The 21602-nt window shown below is 52.4% G+C and overlaps 1 protein-coding gene across 1 annotated transcript; it reads right to left on the minus strand.

The window, feature by feature from the left end:
• Positions 1–11459: 11459 nt before the first annotated feature.
• On the minus strand, positions 11460–15322 carry PDX1 (pancreatic and duodenal homeobox 1). Its single transcript, XM_075050410.1, has 2 exons — positions 14932–15322; positions 11460–11848 (listed from the first exon to the last, which is right to left on the minus strand). Exons 1-2 carry the CDS (start codon positions 15320–15322, stop codon positions 11460–11462), a joined length of 780 nt encoding a protein of 259 aa, XP_074906511.1.
• Positions 15323–21602: the final 6280 nt, after the last annotated feature.

Consider the following 21602-nt stretch of genomic DNA (forward strand, 5'->3'; position numbering starts at 1 on the left):
AAAGAAAAGAAAAGAAAAGAAAAGAAAAGAGAGAAGAGAGAAGAAAAGAAAAAGATAAGAGAAGAAAAGAAAAAAGAAAAAAGAAAAGAGAAGAGAAGAGAAGAGAAGAGAAGAGAAGAGAAGAGAAACAAAATAAAATAAAAGAGAAAAGAGAAAAGAAAAAAAAAGAAAAAGAGAAAAAGAGAGAAAGAGAGGTAGAAGGACAGACCGACAGCCCGAGAAGGCCACCGGGCTCGCCCGTTACCAGCGGGGCAGCGCTGCCCTCCCCCCGCCGGGCCCCGCCCCGCCCCGCCCCGCCCCGCCCCGCCCCGCCCCGCCCGGTGCCGGGGCTGCGCTGCGGCGCGGCGGCCGGCAGGTGGCAGCGTCGCCGCGGGAGGCGCCGGGGGGCGGCGGCGGAGCTGGGGCCGCGGTCCCCGACCGGCCCCGCCGCCCTCCCTCCGCACCGACCCTGACCCCCCGGGTCTCCGAGCGGCACACCAGCACCGAGGACAATCAGTTCCGCTTGTCCTCCTCCACCGGCAGGTTGGGGGTTTTTTTTTTCCTTTCTTCAAAGGCTCGGTGCTGCTGCGGTACGAGGCGTCGGGCGTTGCGGGCGTGTAAAACACGACCCCGTGGAGTAGAACCCGCAAATGTCCGTGGCACCATCTGGAGAGCCCCGGCGGTGCCAAAGAAAGCCGCTGTATGTCCTACATGAACCATGCTTGAATGGCCGAACAAATCCCTCCTCCTCACTTCTCCAGCCTCAGATCGCCGCACGCATCATACCCCTGGTATCCTCCTCCACAGCTGCTCTCCAAGAGTCTGGTCCGAAGCCCATTCAAATCAGCCCTGTTGGCTGCAGTTAGCTTTGGACCATGGCCTAGAGTCCTTTGCTGGCTCTTGGCTTTACGCCTCTTCCGTGCCCCTCGCTTGGAGCAATCTGTGCCTGCCTGAAGGCTCTCTTTCGTCCACTTTCCCTTAGTCCCATTTCATTCAGGATGCCTCTCTACACTGGGAAAGTGATGGCTTTGGAGAGCATATTGGGATGGAGCAGGCACCGTCTAAGAGATGGCAGAAGGTGGGGAGATTATTGGCAAAGGGGTGTATCTCCTGGAATGTCAGCAGGGAAATAAAGGTGGCCAACAGCCAAGATGTATTGGGCCTCAAAAGGGAACTTCAGCAAGGCAAGGAAGTTCTTCAGCACAACAAGGCAGGAGGCTGACAGTGAGGAGAGCGTCGGAGTGGTACACGCCCTGAGTAAATGAATGTATTAGCCCAGTTTCAAACAGGAAGGTACTGGTGGGGGGAGGTGAAGATGATGGCAAAGGGACCCCTCAAAAACAGACCTGGAGCATCTTCAAGGGCTCACCTCGTCCAGTCTCCTTTTCCTTGGTTACGCTGACTGTAGCCGTGGCATTGCTGACAGGGCTGCACCTAACCTGCTTCTCAAGCTGTCTAGTGGGGAGACTCTTACAGCCTCTCCAGGCAATTTCTTCTGGCTCTTCTCACTGTTCCTCACTGTAAGGAAGGGTCCCAAGGCATCTGCTCCATCCACATTTCTTCTTGTCTTTGCAGCTCTCCCACAACAGGCACAGGACAGCTCTCTCCTCTCCTCTTTGCAGCTGTGTCCTTGTTTCTAACACTTAGTGTATTTTTTCTCAGGCTGCTCTTATGGCCAAACTTAAATATAAACTCCTCAGAGAAATGCCTTTGGGTTTTTTTTTCACAGCAGTCTGCAATACAGGATAAGCCCTATCATTCTTTTTAAAGCTGAATATAAAAATATAAAAAAGAAGTGTCAGAAGTGCAGCATCATGGTTATATACACAAATGGTTGGAAAACAGGACTCGCAAGGATTGAACTTGTCTGAGCAACCTTCAGTTTCTTCTTATACACATGGGCTTGAGACCCACTCCTGAGTGCTGCAGTTGTGACTTTTCCCTCCCTCAGGATCCCCGTGCAGAGACTGCAGCAGTGGAGGAAACTCAAGGCTGCACAGTGGACATCCCCCTTCCCTGGTCTCACTTTCCACTGAGAGCTCTGAAGGCATCTGAGGCTTTCACCTATCTCTTATTCTCTCTTCTGTGGGCCAGAAGCATGACTAGCATCCAGCAGAAGAGCTAGGAAGTGTTAGAGGAACAGAAGTGCCCTCCACAAGCTGTTGGGTAAAATCACACCACCACCCCTCCCCGAGGTCTTACTCCCTCTCCCCACTCTTCCAGTGGCTTTGCTGCATCCATGGCCCCAAGGGTCACTCTCCTCTGCCCCCCCGCCTGCCTCTTCCCGGCCCCCAGATCCTGTAGGAGCACCCAGCGCCTGCTTTGTGCCAAAGCTAGTGCAGACACAAGTGCAGGGTGAGTTGTTTCTGAAAACGAAAGAGATGGCACTTTTTGCAGGACGCTGAGTATTTTGTGGGATCGGTGAGCTGAGCCGTCTCATCCAGCTGCTTCTGTTTGCTACAGAAACTTCAGGCAGAGAGGGAGCACTAGCACTTTGGATTAATGTGACATGCTGTCCTCACTTTGGCTGGGATAGAGTTAATTTTCTTCCTAGTAGCTGGTATAGTGCTGTGTTTGGGATTTAGGATGAGAAGAATGTTGATAACACACTGATGTTTTAGTTATTGCTGAGTAGTGCTTACACTAAGTCAAGGACTTTTCAGCTTCTTGTACTTCCCTGCCAGTGAGGAGGCTGGGGGGCGCACAAGAAGTTGGGAGGGGACACAGCTGGGATAGCTGACCCCAACTGACCCAAGGGATATCCCAGACCATACCATATGATGTCATGCTGAACAATAAAATTGGGGGGACTTGGCCAGGGGGTGGCGGTCTGCTTCTTGGGGACCGGCTGGGCATCGGTCAGCAGGTGGTGAGCAATTGCATTGTACATCACTTGTTTTGTACATTCTTTTATCATCATTATTATTTTCCCTTCCTTTTCTGTCCTATTAAGCCACCTTCATCTCAACCCAGGAGTTTTACCTTTTTCCCAGTTCTCACCCCCATCCCACTGGGCGTGGGGGGAGCAAGCGAACGGCTGTCTGATGTTCAGCTGCCTGCCAGGTTAAAGCACAACACATCACATACCACTGCACCCTCAGACTGGGATGTGATGGCTTTCTGGCTCCTTCCCATCCATTGGCACTCCCCAGCTCTGCCCTTGCCTGACACTTATTCCATCTGCATCGTTGCTTTCTGCCCCGTGCTTTATTCCATGTAGCCCTGAAGGAGGGAGGGGGCTTGTCAGCAAATTCTGCCCCTTCTCTGCCACTCTCCTGGCTCCCAGCCCCAGCTCCTTCTCTGTGCCATGGAGGGAAGCGCTGTCTCTTCAGTTGCTCTCTCCCTGGCTGGCTTTTAGCTTCTGCTGCATCCTCCTCCATCTCCCACTCCAGGTTCCGTAACCAGGCACAAAGCCAGGCTGGCATCACACCAGCGTGCAGAAAAACCACCGCATCTCCTTCGGTCTGACTTCCCCAACTTGATGCTGGCATGGCCTGCAGGTGCCAGCTTGTCTCTTCCTTCAGCTAGTGAAGAATGAAGCCCTGACGTATCTAGTGACCACATCTGGAGAAGAAGCCCGGACACTAAGATTTTCCAACCAGCTATCGCTGCTCCCAGCCCTCTGTCATCTAATCCAGATGGGACTCCACTGAGAGGGCAGGATTTTTCAGATCTTCCATAAGCAGTGCCGGTGTGTGGCTTACCTCACTTCTCAGGGCCAAGTTGAGAGGATGGCATAAAACAGGCATAGGAGCAAATGGGACTTTGCTGGAGCAGGACATAAATCTGCCATCCCAAATGGATTTTTATCTCCCACATCTCTGCAGTTTTCCTGACAATTTCCAGTGCCTGCATCTAAACCAATTGGGATGATTTTTCCCAGGAACTGTGAGGCAGCTCTATGAGATGTTTTGCCAAAAATAGCTTTATTTAGAGCCCTGGGCAAGCTGGGCTGCGTGTACCTGATCTGGAATGACCAGGGACAGTTGGAACAAACCCCACATCTAACAGTGAATAAACACTCCTGCAGAGAATCTGCAAGAAATGGAAATCTCTGCTGTAATCCCCACACTTTCCCTTAGTGTATGGACCAGGAGGAATGTGGAAACTCCATCACATCACAAGGGGGAATTAAGCTTCCACAGGAAAGGTGCAAGCTGCAATTAACAGCTAAGTAAAACACACAAAGCACCTGGTTTCTGTATCATGACTTGTTCCCTACAAGCAGAACGGCATTCCCAGCTAATGAGCTCATTGGCATCATAATCCTGTAGCTGTGGAGGTCTTGGCACTACATCAGTTACCTTTTTCTTCACCCTTCTCCATTAATGCCTCCCTCTGGTTTCTCCCCATAACAAACCAAACCGCTTCAGCCCCCCCTTGCCTCTCTTCTGACCCCTCCTGCTTTCAGTGCCCGCTCATCCTTCTGCCTGTCCACTCATTGAGTCGTCGTTGCCTCCCATCACTTCTTGGCATATTTTTCCTCCTCTTGCCTCATAGGCCCACCCTCTCCAGCTCCTGCCTTTTTAGCTCCAGGGAAACTGCTCTTGCCGATGCTTAGAAAATTCATTTTCTTCTCAAAATCTTGTCCTTTGGCTTCTTGTGAGGCTGTTTTAAAGAGAAGGGGAATATACTGTCTTCCCCTTGCTCACAGGACAAGAAACCTTGGGCTATAACTGCAACAGATAAGACTGGTTGGGTGTTAAGAAAATGCCCTCATGGTGGGAATAATGATGCACTGGAACAGAAGGAGTTCAGCAACAGGTCTGGAATGATCCTGCTTTGGGCAGAAGGATAGACTAGAAACCTCAGTGGTTCCAGTTTCAGTTCTCTTTTTGCTCCTTTGGGGATGCTCCTAAGGAATCCCCTTCATTCCCATGTAAGGGTCATGCAGCTCTACACATTATGGTCATTTTCTCTGCCTATACCTCCACCTAATCTCACACACAGCTCAAAATGCTGTCCTGCACACCTGCCGTCAGATGTACCTCTTTCTATTTGAAGTGAAACTATCTCACAAAGGTATATGGGAGGAATATAACCAAACCATCGATGATGTGGCAGCAGAGGGTGAAGCTGTGAGCAGGTTTCCAATCACATCTCCGGGAACAAGCTGTGACTTGAACAACTGCTTTTACCACATTCATTCCAGGGTAAAGGATTTGATGCCTTTGAAGTAGAGGGGATTCCTCCTCATCCCTCCTTTTTGGGAATTTTCGTTCCTGGGATAAAAATTCAGCTTACACTGTGGACTAAAAAAACCCAGGACTTGCTATTCTGCCAGCTTATCTTGAGCAATGTCACCTCACGCAGTCTCACCCTTAGCCAAATACTGACTCACCAACAAGGGGTTAGCAGTGGAAAAGGAGAGAGGGCATACCAGATGACAGATCAGCTCTCACTGCTGGAAGCTTGGCAGGGAGTGAGACGCACACGTATTTTGAATCAGAGGGAGCTGAGCAGTTGTGCTCAAGTGTAGTTAAAGCCAAGATGCAAGGGGGCTGCTTCTCTACCGCTTGCTACAGAGAGGTACAGCCTCCTCTCCAGCAGGGCTTGCGTTCCAAACACGACTCTGGAGCCCTACGATGCCGCACCCAGCTAAGGCTCCCAGCGGGTAACTGTTTGCTTTTCTCTGGAGAAGGGTTTGGGCCCAGGGAAGTGGTGTTCAAACACAGGTCTCCACACAGCCCAGGACCTGGTATCCCTCCCGTAGCTCCACCTTGGTCTCCGGAGAGTTTGGTGTCCCGGCACAGGCTGGCAGGTGCCCTCCGTTCCCTCCGAAGGGAGCTCCCTAATCCCTGCCTGCCTCTGCTCAGTGCTTTGGGGACTGCAGGGCATGTCCAAAACAGGCGCAGCTAAATACATAACGGCACACACTGCCTCTGCTCAAACAAAACACCAGTGTGCTACCAGTCGCTTATGGAGACAACTCTTTTCCACTATCCACTATCAAGTCTAGCCCTGCAAGCGGAGACCCAAACCATCATACCCTCTGCTTTCCCCGCCTGTTAAATGGGTTTTACTCTTGAATCTTAAGCACACTGTGACAAGGCTTCTCTGAGCAGATGCTTTTCTCCCCCTGGGACAGTGAAGACACGAAGCTGCCACTGGCACCAACTCATCGTACTAAGACCAGCTCTGTCATGAAATGAAGCCCAGCAATCCCCTCTTTGCCAATGGTTCAAAGTGGGGTGCTCCACACCTGCTTTGAGATGCTTCTGTTCTTGGTCTGTTGGTCCAGCTCACCCTCATCTCTCAAGTTTCTTCCCTCCCAATGTATTTTGGGGTCGTCTGTGAAGAGCACGCCTGTTTGCCAAAGCACCTGCCCCTTGCGCCCAGTGGATCCTTGTCGTGGTTTAACCCCAGCCAGCAACTAAGCACCACGCAGCCACTCACTCACCCCCCCCCCCACACCCAGTGGGATGGGGGAGAGAATCGGAAGGAAAAATGTAAAAATTGTGGGTTGAGATAAGAACAGTTTAATAGAACAGAAAGGAAGAAAATAATAATGATAATAATAACAAAAATAAAATGACAATACTAATAAAAGGATTGGAATATACAAAACAAGTGATGCACAATGCAATTGCTCACCCCTTGCTGACCAATGCCCAGTTAGTTCCCGAGCAGCAATCTGCCCCCCAGGCCAACTCCCCCAGTTTATATACTGGACATGACATCACATGGTATGGATTATCCCTTTGGCCAGTTTGGGTCAGCTGCCCTGGCTGTGTCCCCTCCCAACTTCTTGTGCCCCTCCAGCCTTCTTGCTGGCTGGGCAGGAGAAGCTGGAAAAACCTTGACTTAGTCTAAACACTGCTTAGCAACAACTGAAAACATCTTCTCATACTGAATCCAAAACATAACACTATACCAGCTACTAGAAAGAAAATTAACTCTATCCCAGCTGAAACCAGGACAATCCTGGTAGATGGAGCCAGGCATCAGGGCTCCTGTGAACATGGGGTCCCTCCTAAAGGCACCTCGGTCAGAGGCAGCGCAACTGCAGCCTCTCCTCCTTCCAGTGGTGCTGCTGCTGGAAGAAAATGGGTCCTGGAACAAGCCCTGATATGAGGCAGCAAGCACGTGAGGCTTAATAGTAGAGGAACCATGTGTTTGAGTTTCCTACTCCATGAATGAGGCTGGCCAGGTCTGACTCATCAACGAGGCACGCTGGGGAGAGAGAGGGACCCAGCTCATTTCCCCTGCATTTTATTTGTCCCTGCATATGTTGCGATCCCAGAAGCACTGGGGAACGGAGGAGCTGCCTACCAGGACAGCAAGTGGTGGGAGGAGAGGAGATGGAGAAAGGCAGAGACTAGAAGAAGCCTTGTCTCCATGCGCTTTCCCCTTTGCCCCACCATTCTTTATGCTCACAGCTAAAGCGCTGCTGGGGCACATCGGTGCTGGCAAGGTGCACGGAAAGATATTGTAAAGGGTGCTGGAACACCAGCTCCAGTGGGACAGGAGCAATGAGGATGAATGATAAATGAAAGTAAGCAGTGGATGAATAGAAGTAGGTCATGTGCAATACTAACATCAGCACTGCAGTGTTTCCACATTTCGTTGTCCTCCCTAAATGCTAAACTACACACGTTCCTGACTGCTGTAAAAATATCCTTGGAGATCTGGTCATTCTTAGCCCCGTCCAGGTCAGAAAAAAGCAGGGAAGGAACAGCCTTTCTAAGTCACAGTTTATTGGGAGCCGTGTGTGTGTGTATGGGTTACCTACGCTCATGTAAGAACCTCCCAAAAGAACAACCCTATAAGCCATCAGGAGTGAAGGGAGCCCAGTGACATTTCTTTCTGCTCCCAAAGTAAGCCTTGAAATGCAACTTTTAACTCCCAGCCAACTCTGCCCCATGCCAGATGGTAAGCTGCGTTGCCCAGCCCCACAAAGCCTGCTTTGGTGGTCGTTGCAGGGCTGGCATCGCGTCCCTGGTTGCAGTTAAAAGCACCGAAGTCCTCCTGAGCAATGTTTCTTCTCTCAGCCTGCAAGATCTCTCCTCAGCCGCGGTGATGGCAGCAGCAGCAACCGCAGCGTGGGAGGTAGCAAGCTTCAGTGTTGGACGGGAAAGACTTAGGTTAAATCACCGCTTTCAGAATTGATTTATGGGCATAATTATTCATACACAGAGGGATTTTTCAGGCAAATGTATGGGTTTGTAATGGAGGAGGCAAACACGGTCTCCCAATCCTACCTTTCACGCGGCGGGATGCTGGGACATGGCCCTGTAAGCGGGAGGTAAGCAGGGGTTCGCGTGGGGAGCGCGTGAGCTCCTGTTTCCCTTCCCCAGCCCAAGCACGGTGGTAGCACGGCCCCGACAGGAGCTGCTGGACGCAGCTTCTCAGACGGCAGCAAAGCAACAACCACTTTGTGGCAGGATCTGGCCCCTGTGTGTGACAGCAGCCCCCAGCTCCCGGCCGGGGTTTGCCTAGCCGTGTGCCGCTCATATTAGATGCTCAGCCCTGCTTGGAGAAAGAAGAGGGCATTAAATAATCCCTGCCTTGTCGTTCTTCATGGAATAACAGTATCTCGGTAGCACAGAAGCCGAGGAGAAAGCTTTCGCTGTAGTATTGGGGGATGTATCTGAGCAAAGCAGGAGCAGTAAAGGGGTTGCCTATACAAAGCTGCATCGAGACCTGCAGCCTCAGAGTATTCTTCCCCTGGAGCTGTAGGTAGAACTGATGTCTCCTTAGTTCCTGGTGCTGTGGATGCCTGGGGAGAGGAAAATCACCCTGAATCTTGATCAACTTTTCTTTAAAATGATTAACACTGAATACAGCTGATTCTTGGGGACGTACCTCTCCCCCACATGCCTAAAGGACTTGAGTATTGCCCGAGAAGGAAATCAAAAGACATCTCACAATTTTCATCTTTTGCCTAATTTTGAAAGTTAGGATTTTTAGAATGTCTTGTGGAAACCCTATCCTAGGGTGAAAGGCGATTAAATATAAATTATGAATTATTTCATAATATAAATTATGAACTATTTAATAAGGGCGGGGGGTGTCTCCTAGGAAAAATGGATATGTCTGGACAACGGTTTTTGGTGAGATGACCTGGCACAAGAACTCCAGCAGCCTTATAACTCTCCATGTCAGCCTTTCCCCAGCAGGGTGCAGGGCTGACTGCTCTGCCAGCGGAAGGTTACCGCGAACCTTCACCTCTACACGGTCCCAGAGCTGTCTTGATTCAATTAATGCTAATTCTTCCATTGATGCAATTGTAAAAAGGATAATTATGTATTTTTTAAAAAGTGCTAAACCCATAAACTGTGTCAATTCTTTGAAGAAAAAGACTTTACTCATTAAAACTAAATCATGCAGGTCCGATTCTACTTCCACTCATAAAATAGTTTGGCACCGTGATCAAAGAATTCATATCAGTTCTGCAACTTGTCCATTTTTACAGCAGTGCACGGAGAAAATCGAAATTGAATGTGTTATACTAGAGAAAGGACAGGCGAAATTTCAGCCACCGTGTATGCAGTTTACCGAGGGCAATGCGCTGTACGAATCCGAGCAGAAAATCGTGGTATTTTGTGAGAGAGGCATCCTTTGCGCAGCTAGATCTATTTTTATAGTGGTTCCCAAATTGCAATTTCAGTGCCAGACATTGTAAAAGGTACGTGGAAATTGTTCCACTGTGTGTTACTAGTGACAGGATGATGCCAATAAAAAGTGATGAGAGGTACTGAGGTTTAAAAATGGCTTTATGACCCCCAACAGTTTGGGAAATGTTAGTTTAATTAGTACAGTGCCTTGCTTTTTAAGCAGAACAGCTTTATTTGAATTTTGCTCATATAATCATTAGTAAAGTTCTCACTCATTGACTGCGTTTTGATGAATAAGGATACACAGGCTCAGATGACAAATTTCTCAGGCAACTTGCAGGAAAAATGACCAGAAACGTCCCTGTTTGCACACACATCTTAATGCCCCCAAAGGAAAGAAAAGCAACAGACGAATTACACCTTCAGCTCAAGTCTCCACCTTATTACTAAAAGTCTCATGAAAGACGGAAAAAAACCCGAAGACCTGTGGCAAACTACGTCCTCTCCCCCTCGCTTTCGGCCGAAGGATTGAGAACATCCTCTGGCCAGGGTGAGACAGGCCTTCCTCCTCCTCCTCCTCCTCCTCCTCCTCGTCCCGTGGCACTCCCGGACCCGCAGGGAGGGACCGTGGCGGTCCCCGAGGGATGCTCCAGGGGTTCCTGCTGCCGGGGGGGGACATGTCTGAAGCCTCCCCGTCGAGGAGAGGATGAAGATCCGCCTGACCCACGGCAAACCCGGGCAGCTCCCGCTTCCTTCCAGCCGATTTTTTCTGTTTCTAGTTTGGGTGGGATTTCCCCCCCCCCCGTTTGATTGAATTTCCGAGGGTCTTTGAGGTGGTGGCTGGAATAGCTCGTTTCGCTTGTACAAAATGCTTTTTCCCGCCGCTGTCCCGACCAAAAAGATGTTTCTAGTGACAACGGGGCAGCAGCCGAAGAGCAGGCAGGTCGGGCCGGGGGTGCCCGGCTGCGGAGCATCGCTGCCCGGGGGGGATCCCCGCAGGGAAGCGCTCTGCCGCCCTCCTTCCCCGCTCCTCCCCACCTCCAGGAGAGGTGGAAGAGAGGCAGGAGCTTTTCCCCAAAAGGAAAAAAATCCCTGGGGCCAACCCTACCCCCCGGCCCAGCCAAGTCCCGCTCTCATCTGGCAGCTCCATCTGCCTCTGCTCGCTGCCCGGAGATCACCCGGGGATTTTCTGCCGCATCTCTGGGCTTGCACCCACCTCTCGGGGAGGTGAACTCAGCCCTGGGAGCCGTGGAGCACCCCCACGCCCCCCGGGGAGCTCACCATCTCCCACCGCGGAGCTCCCCATCTCCCACCGCGGAGCCCCGACGGCCGGGGAGCCGCAGCGTCTCCCGCAGCCGCCGGTGGAGCCCGGAGGAGGGTCTGGCTACCTGTGCCGGTCATCGGGGGAGAGAAATCCTGCCCGCAGGACACTCGGGCTTTTGTTTTTCTTTATTTCTTTTTTTTTTCTTTCTTTCTTTTTTTTTTCTTTTTTTCCCAAAGGCAAAAGAAAACGAAACAAACCGGGTACCAGTTTCCAAAGAAGCCAATAATAGTCCTGGGGGGTCTCCTCGGTCGAACCGATGGCCCGGGGCCTCTGGAAGGGGACGGGGGCGGTGGGGTGCCAGTCCCGGGAAGGTCCGGGCTGCTGGGCTCCGCATCCGCCGCCCGAGACCCACCTTCCCCCGGGGAAGCTGCCCCGGAGGGTCCGCTGCGGCGGGGGGTACCCGGGGAAAGCGGGGCTGGCCGGGCTGCGACCTCCTCCGGCTTCTCTTTTGCTACAGCCCGACACCTTTCGTTTCATTTTTGGAGTTTCGGAGTGGAGGCGCGGAGGTTTTTTTCCCGGGGGAAGGAGGGCGAGTGGTCGGCCAAGGTTACGGCACGGCCATCCTCTTCCTCGGCCCGGGCCGTGGGGTTCCCCGCGGCTCACCGAGAGTCCTGCTGCCTTCTGGGGGTGAGGCTGGGGGGCAGCAGGTCCCTGGAGCCCCCCGAGGGCAGGTTCGCGGGTGGGCAGGGCTGCAGATCCTCCTTACCTCGGAGCTCCCCGGGGGACACCGCACAGTCCTGCTCGAGGTCGTTGCTGTTGCCCGCGCCTCGTTTTTTGTCCTCTTCTTTCTTCCACTTCATCCGTCGGTTCTGGAACCAGATCTTGATGTGCCTCTCGGTCAAGTTCAACATGACAGCCAGCTCCACCCGCCGCGGCCTGGAGATGTACTTGTTGAAGAGAAACTCCTTCTCCAGCTCCAGCAGCTGCGCCCGGGTGTACGCCGTCCTCGTCCGCTTGTTCTCCTCCGGCTCCACCACGTAGGATCCCCCTGGAGAGAAGGGCAGAGTCAGCCCCGGCCCCCCCGGCCGCCCCCTCGGGTTGGGGCTGGAGGGGGGGACACGTCCCCGCAGCCCTACGCGGCGCGGAGGATACGCGGGGCGCAGCGAGGCGGGGGGTGGTGGCGGCAGGTGCGAGTGCTGGTGGTTTAGTTTATCCTAATTTAATTTTTTTGTCCTTATAAGAATTTGGTTGAAGTTTTCAGGGAAGTGCTGTTCCTCAAGCCGGGAGGGCTCAACCGTCACTGTTGGTGTGTCCCTGAAAGCTGCGAAGGGCTCCTGGATCCAGGGCCTGGCAATTGCTCAGACTCGCGGGAAAGGGAAAGGGAAAAGAAAAGGGAAAGGAAAAGGGAAAGGGAAAAGAAAAAGGAAAAGGGAAAGGGAAAGGGGAAAGGAAAGGGAAAGGGAAAGGAAAAAGAAAAGGAAAAGAAAAAGAAAAAGAAAAAAGAAAAAGAAAAAGAAAAAGAAAAAGAAAAAGAAAAAAAGAAAAGAAAAAAGAAAATGAAAAAAATAAAGGAAAAGAAAAAGGAAAAGAAAAAGGAAAAGAAAAAGAAAAATAAGTTGTTCCCCCCCAAAACCAAAACAAAACGGAAAAAACCCCAAACAAACAAAGCCAACCAATACCCCCAACCAAAGCAGTAATAATGATAATGATAATGATGATGATAATAATAATAATAATGATAATAATACTTTCCTGTGTACCACACACGCACAAGCAACCGAACGAAACATAATTAAAAAAAAAAAAGGATAAATGTCACCTCTCCAGCAAACGACCGGGCGGAGAAGGCGCCGGCCGGTGGCGGCGGGGTCCCGGGGAGGCGGCGGGGAACCCGGCGGGGTCTCGCTGCGGGCACCCGGCGGCACAGGCCGCAAAAAGGGAGGGGGGGGAAATCTCAGGGAACGGGAATTTTGGGCGGGGGGCAGCGTTCTCCGAGGATATCGCCACGGAGCAGCCCTGGGCCCGCGGAGGTTTCGCTCCTTCCCGGCCGCCGGGCCCCCCCGCGGGAGGCAACGGGGGTGGGCTGCCGGGTGGGGAGCGGGACCCGGGTGGGGAGCGGGACCGCAACCCCTCCTTTTCACCCGGTTAGTGAACCCTTGGATTTCTCCTTCCCGGAAAGAGCGACAGGAGCGGGATCGCCATTCCCCACGCTGCCGCCGCCGTCCTGCGTGGGCTCTGGGCCGGCGGCGGCAGCGAGAGGGGCCGCGGGTGGGCACAGAAACTCCCGGCCGCTGCTGCCGAGGGCTGGGTACGGTTTTCGGTGGGGATATCACCTGCAGGGAACGGTGGTTTAAACCGGCAGATGGAAATAGCCGTTGCAAAAGAGCTACGCCGGCTCCCCCGCCTCTCACCTTCCTGCTCCCACGATTTTATACATATAATGGTTAGAAATATAAACCTACGTATGCAAACTTATGTGCGTCTATATATATTTAAATATATGTATTAAAAAGACATGTATATACATAAAAATGTTTGTAAATACAAACCTATGTATATACACCTACGTGTATATACATTAAAATATGTATTAAAATAAACGTTTAAGCATAAAAGTGTTTGTAAATACAAACCTCTGGACACACACGATGCGTGTGTATGGAGCTGAAAAAAAACCCTTGTTCTGTTACGGTAAATTAAACTGGTGCTACCGGGAAGGTGAACACGGGGGATCTCGGCGGCTTCTCTCGGTGCCTTTCCCTGGCACTAAAAAGACAAAGCCCCGCAGAATCCGCGGACGCCCAAACCCCACGGGTTTGCATTAAAAAAAAATAAATCCTTAGGCTATACAGTTTGTAAAATATACCCTATAAAACATCCCGGGGATTGGCTACGAGGGTGGCATAGCCCTGTGCCCTTTTTGCTGTCCGGGCGTGCCCCGTGCCCCGTGTCCCGGTTCCTGCGTGTGCGTGCACACACCCCGCGTGCAACGTGGAACGGTGCAGCACAGCCCTTGCCTGGACCTCCCGGGAAAAGTGGGAAGGAGAGGGAAGAGTTTTCCGCTTTTACCGGCAAAGTTTCGTTTTGCTGCTCGTTTTGGCATTCCTCGGGGACAGCAGACAGAGAAAAAAAAGGGGTAGTTCGAGAGTTTGGTTTTATATTTTTTTTCCTTTTTTTTTTTTTTTTTATTCCCGAACTTCATTCAACCCAAGGAAAACGATCTGATTTTGTCTTCACATCCCCCCCCCCCCAGCCCCGGCACAATATCTGCCGCCGAGTTCCTCTCCCCTTCCCAGCGGAACCGCCTCTCCCCCCCTCGGTCCGCCCCACGCAATTCCCAAACTATTTCGTGGCGATTTTAATACTCCAGTCCTTTTTTTTTTTTCCAACTGTCTATTTGAACATAAGCCATTAATATAATATTTGCCGTAGAGGCGTGACAAAGGCGCGGGACACGATAACATTGTGCAGGCAGAGACAGAAATATTGTTGGGCAGCGGAACTTTCTGCCTAGATAGAGTTTCTTCCCCTCGCTGGCAGCTCGGGTTCGTTTGTGTATTGTTTCCCCTGCCCTGGGGTTTTTCACCTGGAAAAGTGCGATTATGGCTAAAACCCACCGACAAGCAGGAGGGGGGGGGGGGGTCGGGAGGGGAGACGGGCTCTGCCCCCCCCCGGGCACCGGGGAGACCCGAGAGGCAGCGGAGAAGAGCAAGGCGGCTGCCCCGGGGGTTTCGGGGGGGGTTAGTTGGAGCCCTGCCTGCCCCTTCCCCTCCCGTTCCACCTCGGGGGTGTCTCCGCGCCCCCCGACCCTCCGTCCCCCCGCGGAACCCACCGCGCCCGCGGAGCGGCCGCACCCCCGACCACCCCCCCCTTCCTCCCCGATGGGTTCCTCGGTGAAAAAGAATTAATTATTGCTCAGGGCTTGGGCAGAGCGGAGAACCGGCTCCCACCCCGGGGGTCCTACCCGACGGTAGCAGCCCCCCCAGCGGTGCGGCTTGAGGGGCTGGGGCGGGGGGGGGAAGGAACATCCCGGGAAAACGACCCTCGGAGCGGTGGGAACAGGAGAGGTGCTGGGGGAGGGTTTCCAGCCCACCGAGAGGGATCGAGGTAGAAGGAGGCGACGGAGCTTACCGGTCCACTGTCCCCTCCAGGAGTGCGATTTGGTGGATTTCATCCAGGCGAAAGGCACCTGCCCCCGGGGCTCCTCCACCGGCCCCGCGTCCGCCCCGTCTGCGAAAGGCAGCGCGTCCTGGTGGGGAGGAGGAAGATGAAGGTGGTGGTGATGGTGATGGAGGTGGGAGACCCCGGCATCTTCTGCGATGGGGGGCACCTCGTAAGGCGAAACGTCCGGCGGGCTGCCTTGTTCGAGAGCCCCTAAGGCGCTGGGGTAAGGAGCCTGCTGCCTGCCCACGTACAGGCAGGCGGGGGGGCTGGGGGTAAAATCCTGCGTTTGGGCTCTCTGAAACGCGCACGACTCCTTGTAGAGCTGAGCCGAGGCGTAATACTGCTCCTCCGCGTTCATGGCGAGCCGGGGCCGCGGCGTGGGGCGGCGGCGGGGGGTGTGGGTGGGTGTGGGTGGGTGGGTGGGGGGGGTGTTTTCTCGCAGCTTAGGGACACATAGGGGCTGCTCCGGCTCCCGGTGCCCGGGATGCCTCTTTGACAGCTCGCCTCCCCGCCGGGTCCCACCGCCCCTGCCCGCCTCCCCATAGGCGCCGCTCCCCCCCACGTGAGTTTTCCCGCAGCTCTCCGGGGCGGGGCGCGACCCATAAGAGGCCACCCGGGGTGGGTCCTGTCCCGCAACCCCCTTCCCTTTAACAAGGGCAGGACCAGGGACATCCCACCCCCCCCCCAAAAAAAAACCCCGCTCCGACCCAGCCGCGGGGTGCCGCTCCTTGCTTTGGGGCCAGGAATCCCACGGTGGGGGCTTGCGGGAATGGGGAGGGGGTCAGGGGATTGCCCCTAAACCCACCTTTTTCTTCCCCGCTTCGCTTGCCCAAGGGTTGGTCATCCCCCAGCCCACCCCCCCCGGACCCCCAGGCTCTGGAAAACCCTTGGGGGTGGTGATGGGGGGGAGACACGGCTCCTGGAGGGGGTTGGCAGCAGGGCGCTTTTGGCTGCGGGGGCATCTTGGTCAGGGATGCGGGTGTGTGGGTGCTCCCGGGGCGAGGGGGTGTCATTCCCTCGTGGGGACCCGTGTGCTGGAGCCCTGGGAGTAGGCAAAGACAGTTTCGCTGCCTGCTGACCCCCTCTCCCTCCTCTTCCTCGGGGGGGGGGGGGATGAGGCCGGTGGGGACCACAATGCTATCACCGGAGCGAGCGATAGGCAGCGGATTGTTTGCCCAAGGGGTAAATTTGGGAGCCTTCCCCACGGCTTGGGCTGCAATGTGTTGACCCTCGGAGATAATCTGCTCCGAGCTGGTGCCGGTTGACTTGGTGACGAGGTTATGAGGAGGCGGAGAGCTACCGAAAGGGACAAAGATCATTTCCCTGCTTTCGGCCCGCCCGTCGGGGTGCGCACCCAACGCTCCGTGGGGAGCAGCTCGACGGGCCCGCGTGGCTCGGCTCAGCTCGGGTAAGCCCAGCCTGGCTTGGTTCGGCTCGGCTAAGCCCGGCTTGGCTCATCCGATGGCGATACATCCCCTGAGCTGGCGGGGCAGGAGGCTGCCGGTACCTGGCTCCTGCCCCTGGTTCCGTGGGAGGATAAACCCGCCCAGTCCATTACTCTTAAAATGAGTTTCCGCTCCGAACCCACGCGGGTCCCTCGTCTCTGAGAAAGCACACCGAGCCTTTGATTCAATATTGAGCCATTAAGCGATTGCTTTCCCAAGCCATTTAACAGCAGCTCTTATGGATAAATAAACAAAAAAGGCTGTAAACCAATTATAGCACGGATAGTGAAAAAGTATTTTATTAGCGGGAATTACCGATAGACATGGCTGCTGCTCAGGCTCGCCCCCCTCCCGGTGCCCTCCCTCTCCATCCCCTGGCATGCCGGGTGAGGTACGAGCCCTTCCCCGGGGCTCGCAGCCGGTGTGCGGCTGGGGGGGATGCGCTAGGCCAGGCCAGCTCCCTTAGAGGTGGGGTGTCCACCCCAGCCTAGCACCCACGACGTCTCCCCTGAGGTCTTTTGCAGGCGCGGGTGTCCTTTGGTCCGGTGACTTTTTGTGCACCGACCCCAGGCCAGCACCCCCAGCCCCTTCCCCAGCGAGCTGCGCCCCGGAACATTTACAGCCCTGGGTTTTCCACGGGGAACAGGCACGGACAAACAAATGCGAGGCCATAAAACCCAGAGCAAATTGATTCATCTCCAGGGAGGACCATTACTCGGTGTCTTAATGCGGTCCTCTCTCTATAACGAACATTTCTAAATAGAGCAAACACTTCCCCCCTCCAAAGTAAATGAATTTCGTATAATTTACAGCTAATTCTCTTTCATTCTGCCTGCGTGAGCAGGTGATAAGGGCATGCTTTGCCGTGCTAACAACAAGACGGTGAGCTGCAGTGCAGGAAAAGGGCCCCGCTGGGTGTCCTGGCACTGGGGACCCCGGCCAGAGGTCCACAGGGTGGGGAGCTGAGCCCAAGGATCACTGCTGCCTGTGTCCTCCTCCTGGGATGCGGTCACTGAGATCTGGCTGAAGATCTTCCCAGGTAAAGCCTCTGAGCTCTGAGTGGGTCCCACCCCAGTGCCCACTTGCTGTGGGAAATGGGTGCTGGAGGAGGCAGGTGGGAGCGATGGGAACGGCCCCGCTCGCCCCAGCACCGGGCTCTGCAGACACCGCTGTGCTGACTCAGAAGTCCAGTCACCCCATACCCTCTCCCTAAATGACGTCCATACACATCGCCTCAGGTGTGCGCGTGAGATACCACAGCCAGATCTTCACCAAACTCCCAGAGTTTTCTGCTCCGGGGATTTCCTAAGCCACGTGGATGTTATAGTCCTCAGTTGATTCTTCCACATCTTAAGTCGGGAGATGACTGAAACCTTACTTAAACTTTTGCCTCCCACCACCCTGTGGCAAAGTGTTCCCCAGATGAACTGCCGCTGCGTGAGGCTCTGCCACCCTTTGCTGACCTTGCCCCTGCCTGCCTTTAATCAGTCCTAATTCGCCAACTAGAAAACCCTTGAGATGGCTCCGTGTAAGAAATTAAAAGGTGTGGCGTTGCCTCTTTAGCTCGTACATGGATCCTGTGAGGCCAGCAGCACCTGAACACTTTGAAGAGCGAGCCCAGGGACTGCTGCACACAAACTGTCATCTCCTGGTGACGAACTTACCCTGCCCTGACTCCTCAAGTCTGTGGTTTTGGCACGTGTAGAGTGACAAGAAACTTGGCCACACTCAGTCCATAGGTAACTGTGCAAAGAAGAGGCGGCTGAGACAAACATGTTTATTCCCACTGATAAACATACAACAGAGTTTTAACCAATGAAAAAAGAGAAAAGAAAAGTAAGGGACATGTTGCACACTAGAACAAATTAACAACGGGTCGAGCAGACTCTCCCTCACCTTACAGCCTGGCTGGGTATATGCTGCAGTTCAGGTGGAGGTACTGTACTTTACCTGCGGTAGGAAGTTTTTACGGAAGCCCCCAAAGATCTCGGGGATATTTATGGCTGCCACATTTAGATCACCCAGTTTCGTCCACGGAGCTGGAAAGCTCACACTTCCAGCTCTGCATTGCGTCTGATTCGTGAGCATGGTCCCACAACCATTAATCCAGTCATAGCCCATGCTGGGAACAACCCCAGTAGGTCCAGGTTGTTTCCTCTAACAGCACTTTGCTCCTTTGAGATTATTTTTCTGGACAACTCAATGGTCTCATTAAAGTTGCAGTGAGAATCTACTTAGAAGGTAAATCCTTATAGTAAATTTGTTATTCCAAGAGATTAAACAAAAATGCGTCCTTAAGTCTGTATCAGTAACTGAAGGATGATGGTGATAGAAGCAGTGTTAAGTAGAACAGGCGGGTTGTAATTATCCTCACCACAAGCGGAGGAATTCAAATATTCGAGCACCAGTAACAAATGTTTCAAGTACTCAGCTGTTGCCGTCCTACGGTAAGATCACACAATAACCACCCTGCAGTACTTGAATTACCATATTAGATTCAAGTGTGTTTTAAGGACTTGTTAAGACCTGATCGTATTCCTTTAGCTTGGTGTCTGCCTGACAGAGAAGAAGTTGTCTGCACAGTTAACCCTTATTCCATATTCTATGAAGCCTAAAACTTTACAATATAATCCGAATATGTCTGAGTGCCCACGGGTTTGGAAAGCCAAGCCACATACCTAATGTCATATCTATGCAGTTTTAAAATGTATGCCAACATATACAACATGCCTCCTGAAATTCAATGGCATTTTCAATTATCTTACCTTTAAATGGTTAATTTAGGAGCTTAACGTGAGTCACTGTACTTTGACAGTCTTGTCCACTTCTTCCCCAGTAGTGTCTGACAGACATCACTGCAGGCTGCTGAGATCAGTGAAATGTAAAACCATCTGGACACAGTATTTTTTTTTTTTTCCCTAGGATAGGTGGCAGGAACATTTTGTTTGCCTTTCAATGCAAATAATTTGTGAACCCCTACTCAATTAGTTCCCTTTCCCGCTATGACCGATGGTAGTTTCATCATTCCTCCCACCTCCCTGGCTGTCGAACTAGACTATAAAATAGTAAGGAGTACAGTTCAGTCACAATTCCTTATAGTAATCTGGTTTGATTTTCTATATCTGCATAGTATTTAAGGACTTCTGAGTGGTGAACTGCTTTCCTGCAATCCAGATTTAGACAGAAAAGAGGTACTGAAGGTGAGTGGAACATATTCAAAACAATCTCTTTTTCTCTCCCATCTGTTCTCAAACCAACAGGGAAACTGTATCCATGGCAAGGGCTGGCAGTGGGAGAAGGAGAAGTTGACTGGGAAACAGAGCTTTCCCAGGGATTGATTTTTAACCCCCCCCCCCCATGGCTGTATCTAGCAGAAAGGTAACCTTTCACAAAGCTGGTTAATAATCAATAACCATGGGAAAACAAAGCTGTCTTTCCCTTTTAGCACTAACGATAAAAACGAGAGCACGAACTATTCCACCTGCCTTAAAGTAACACTGGTTCATCAGCTTTTTTTTTGGCAAGAAGATTTTTTCTGGTCTCTGAGCGATTCTGCCTTCGCACACGGCAGCTTCAGTTTGCTCTTCCCACCACGCGTCAGCTTCTTCACACCGTAGGCGTGAGCCACATCTTGAGCTGTAGGAAGACACGTTTACATAAGCTGTTTTGAGTAAGACCTCGTCCAGGAAATATGTAGGAAAGTTGCCTTGGGAAAGGCTGAGAGTAGAAGAGGACTTTATATGCGTAGTCTCTTTTTACACTTTCTCTTTTACACCTTTTAATTTTCTTCCTACCCCCCTGACATTCATAATTTCATCTCCTGGTAGGAATATTGCCTATCACCAGGCAAGCACAATTTCATTGCCTTGTAAGAAGACTTGAGGAATTACTTTAAAATCCTGTGAACCTTTCCACTGAAAACAAAGCGATTTCATGTTGTGTCTGCCCCACACAACTTTCTATTTTCTACTTCATGTTTATTATACCAGACAAGAGTAGAAAAAAATATATATATTTAGATAGTTACAGATAGACGAATTCAGGGCAGAACTATAACCCAGACAGAACTCTTCCTCACATCCCTTGCCTGCTTGATCTTTCCCCTAGAGCCCCGGCTCTTTGGGACAGGGCAGGTTTCGGCTCAGCCGGAGCCTGGCTGCGCAGGTAGCACCTGGCAGTTCTCACCATAGCCCTCCCCTTTTGTTTGTCCCTTTTAACTTTGCCGGACTTGAACCATTTGGGCTGAAATTTTCCATTCTGTATCTCTGTCTCTCACCAAACACGTGGGGAAACTTTCCTTAAAATTGTTTGGGCGATATGGAAGCGAAGCTGGGAAATGGCGACGCACTGGAGCTGGCTGCGTGGGGAGGGTGCGGAGCCGCTGGCTTTGCAAGTCTCTGAAAACAAAAGCAACGGATGTATGGCTGATCCCAAACTGGAGTAGAGGACTGGAATAGCTGACATCTGGAGACAGCAACCCCGCACAGAATTTTCCTGCCCTCTTTTCTTTGCTGCTGTGCTTGTTCGCCAGATTTAAGTATGTTAGAAGTCCTGCTGGGATGTCATCCCACAGTAATGTCCCTCCAGACCAATGTCTCTGTGCAAAGCTGCCTACATTTAGTCAAACTCTGGACTGCTGCACATCATGCAGGCTCCACAGATATGTCTTAAAACTTAGCAGTTAAACCCTTTACAACTTCTTTCTACAGTGAGCAGATCCCTGCCCTGGGCCTCAGGACTGAATGAGAGCTCACTGTGTTGCACTCGTGGTATCGATCCCAGGAACTAAAAAGCTGGGAGATGTTCCCAACATTCCGTCCTCCAGCCCTGGGCAGCGTGGAGGAGGAAGGTGATTTATGCAGAGGACACATGAGACGCTCACCCTTCAGAAGAAAGGGTTTGAAGGTCTAGGTTTGGGTGTGCTCCCAGCTCAGCGCTGGGTGAGATCCAGGAATACACCAGCCTGACCTTTTTCCCCTCCCCTGCCCACAGGGATAAATACGGGTGTAGGAGCCAGGAGAGAAGGAGGGTTTGCTCTCACCAGCTCTCGGCCCCGGTGGGAAGCAGGACCTGGGCTGCGCTGCTGGGTGCTCCACCAGTTCTGACCAAAGGGGAGATAGTGTTAACCTTAATGAATCTCTTGGGTTGAACTTCCCAGAAAGGGTTTTCAGCTGCAAACGCCTTGTTTTTCTG

The sequence above is a fragment of the Buteo buteo genome, chromosome 18 (genome assembly GCF_964188355.1).
Source record: "Buteo buteo chromosome 18, bButBut1.hap1.1, whole genome shotgun sequence".
NCBI classification, from domain to species: domain Eukaryota; kingdom Metazoa; phylum Chordata; class Aves; order Accipitriformes; family Accipitridae; genus Buteo; species Buteo buteo.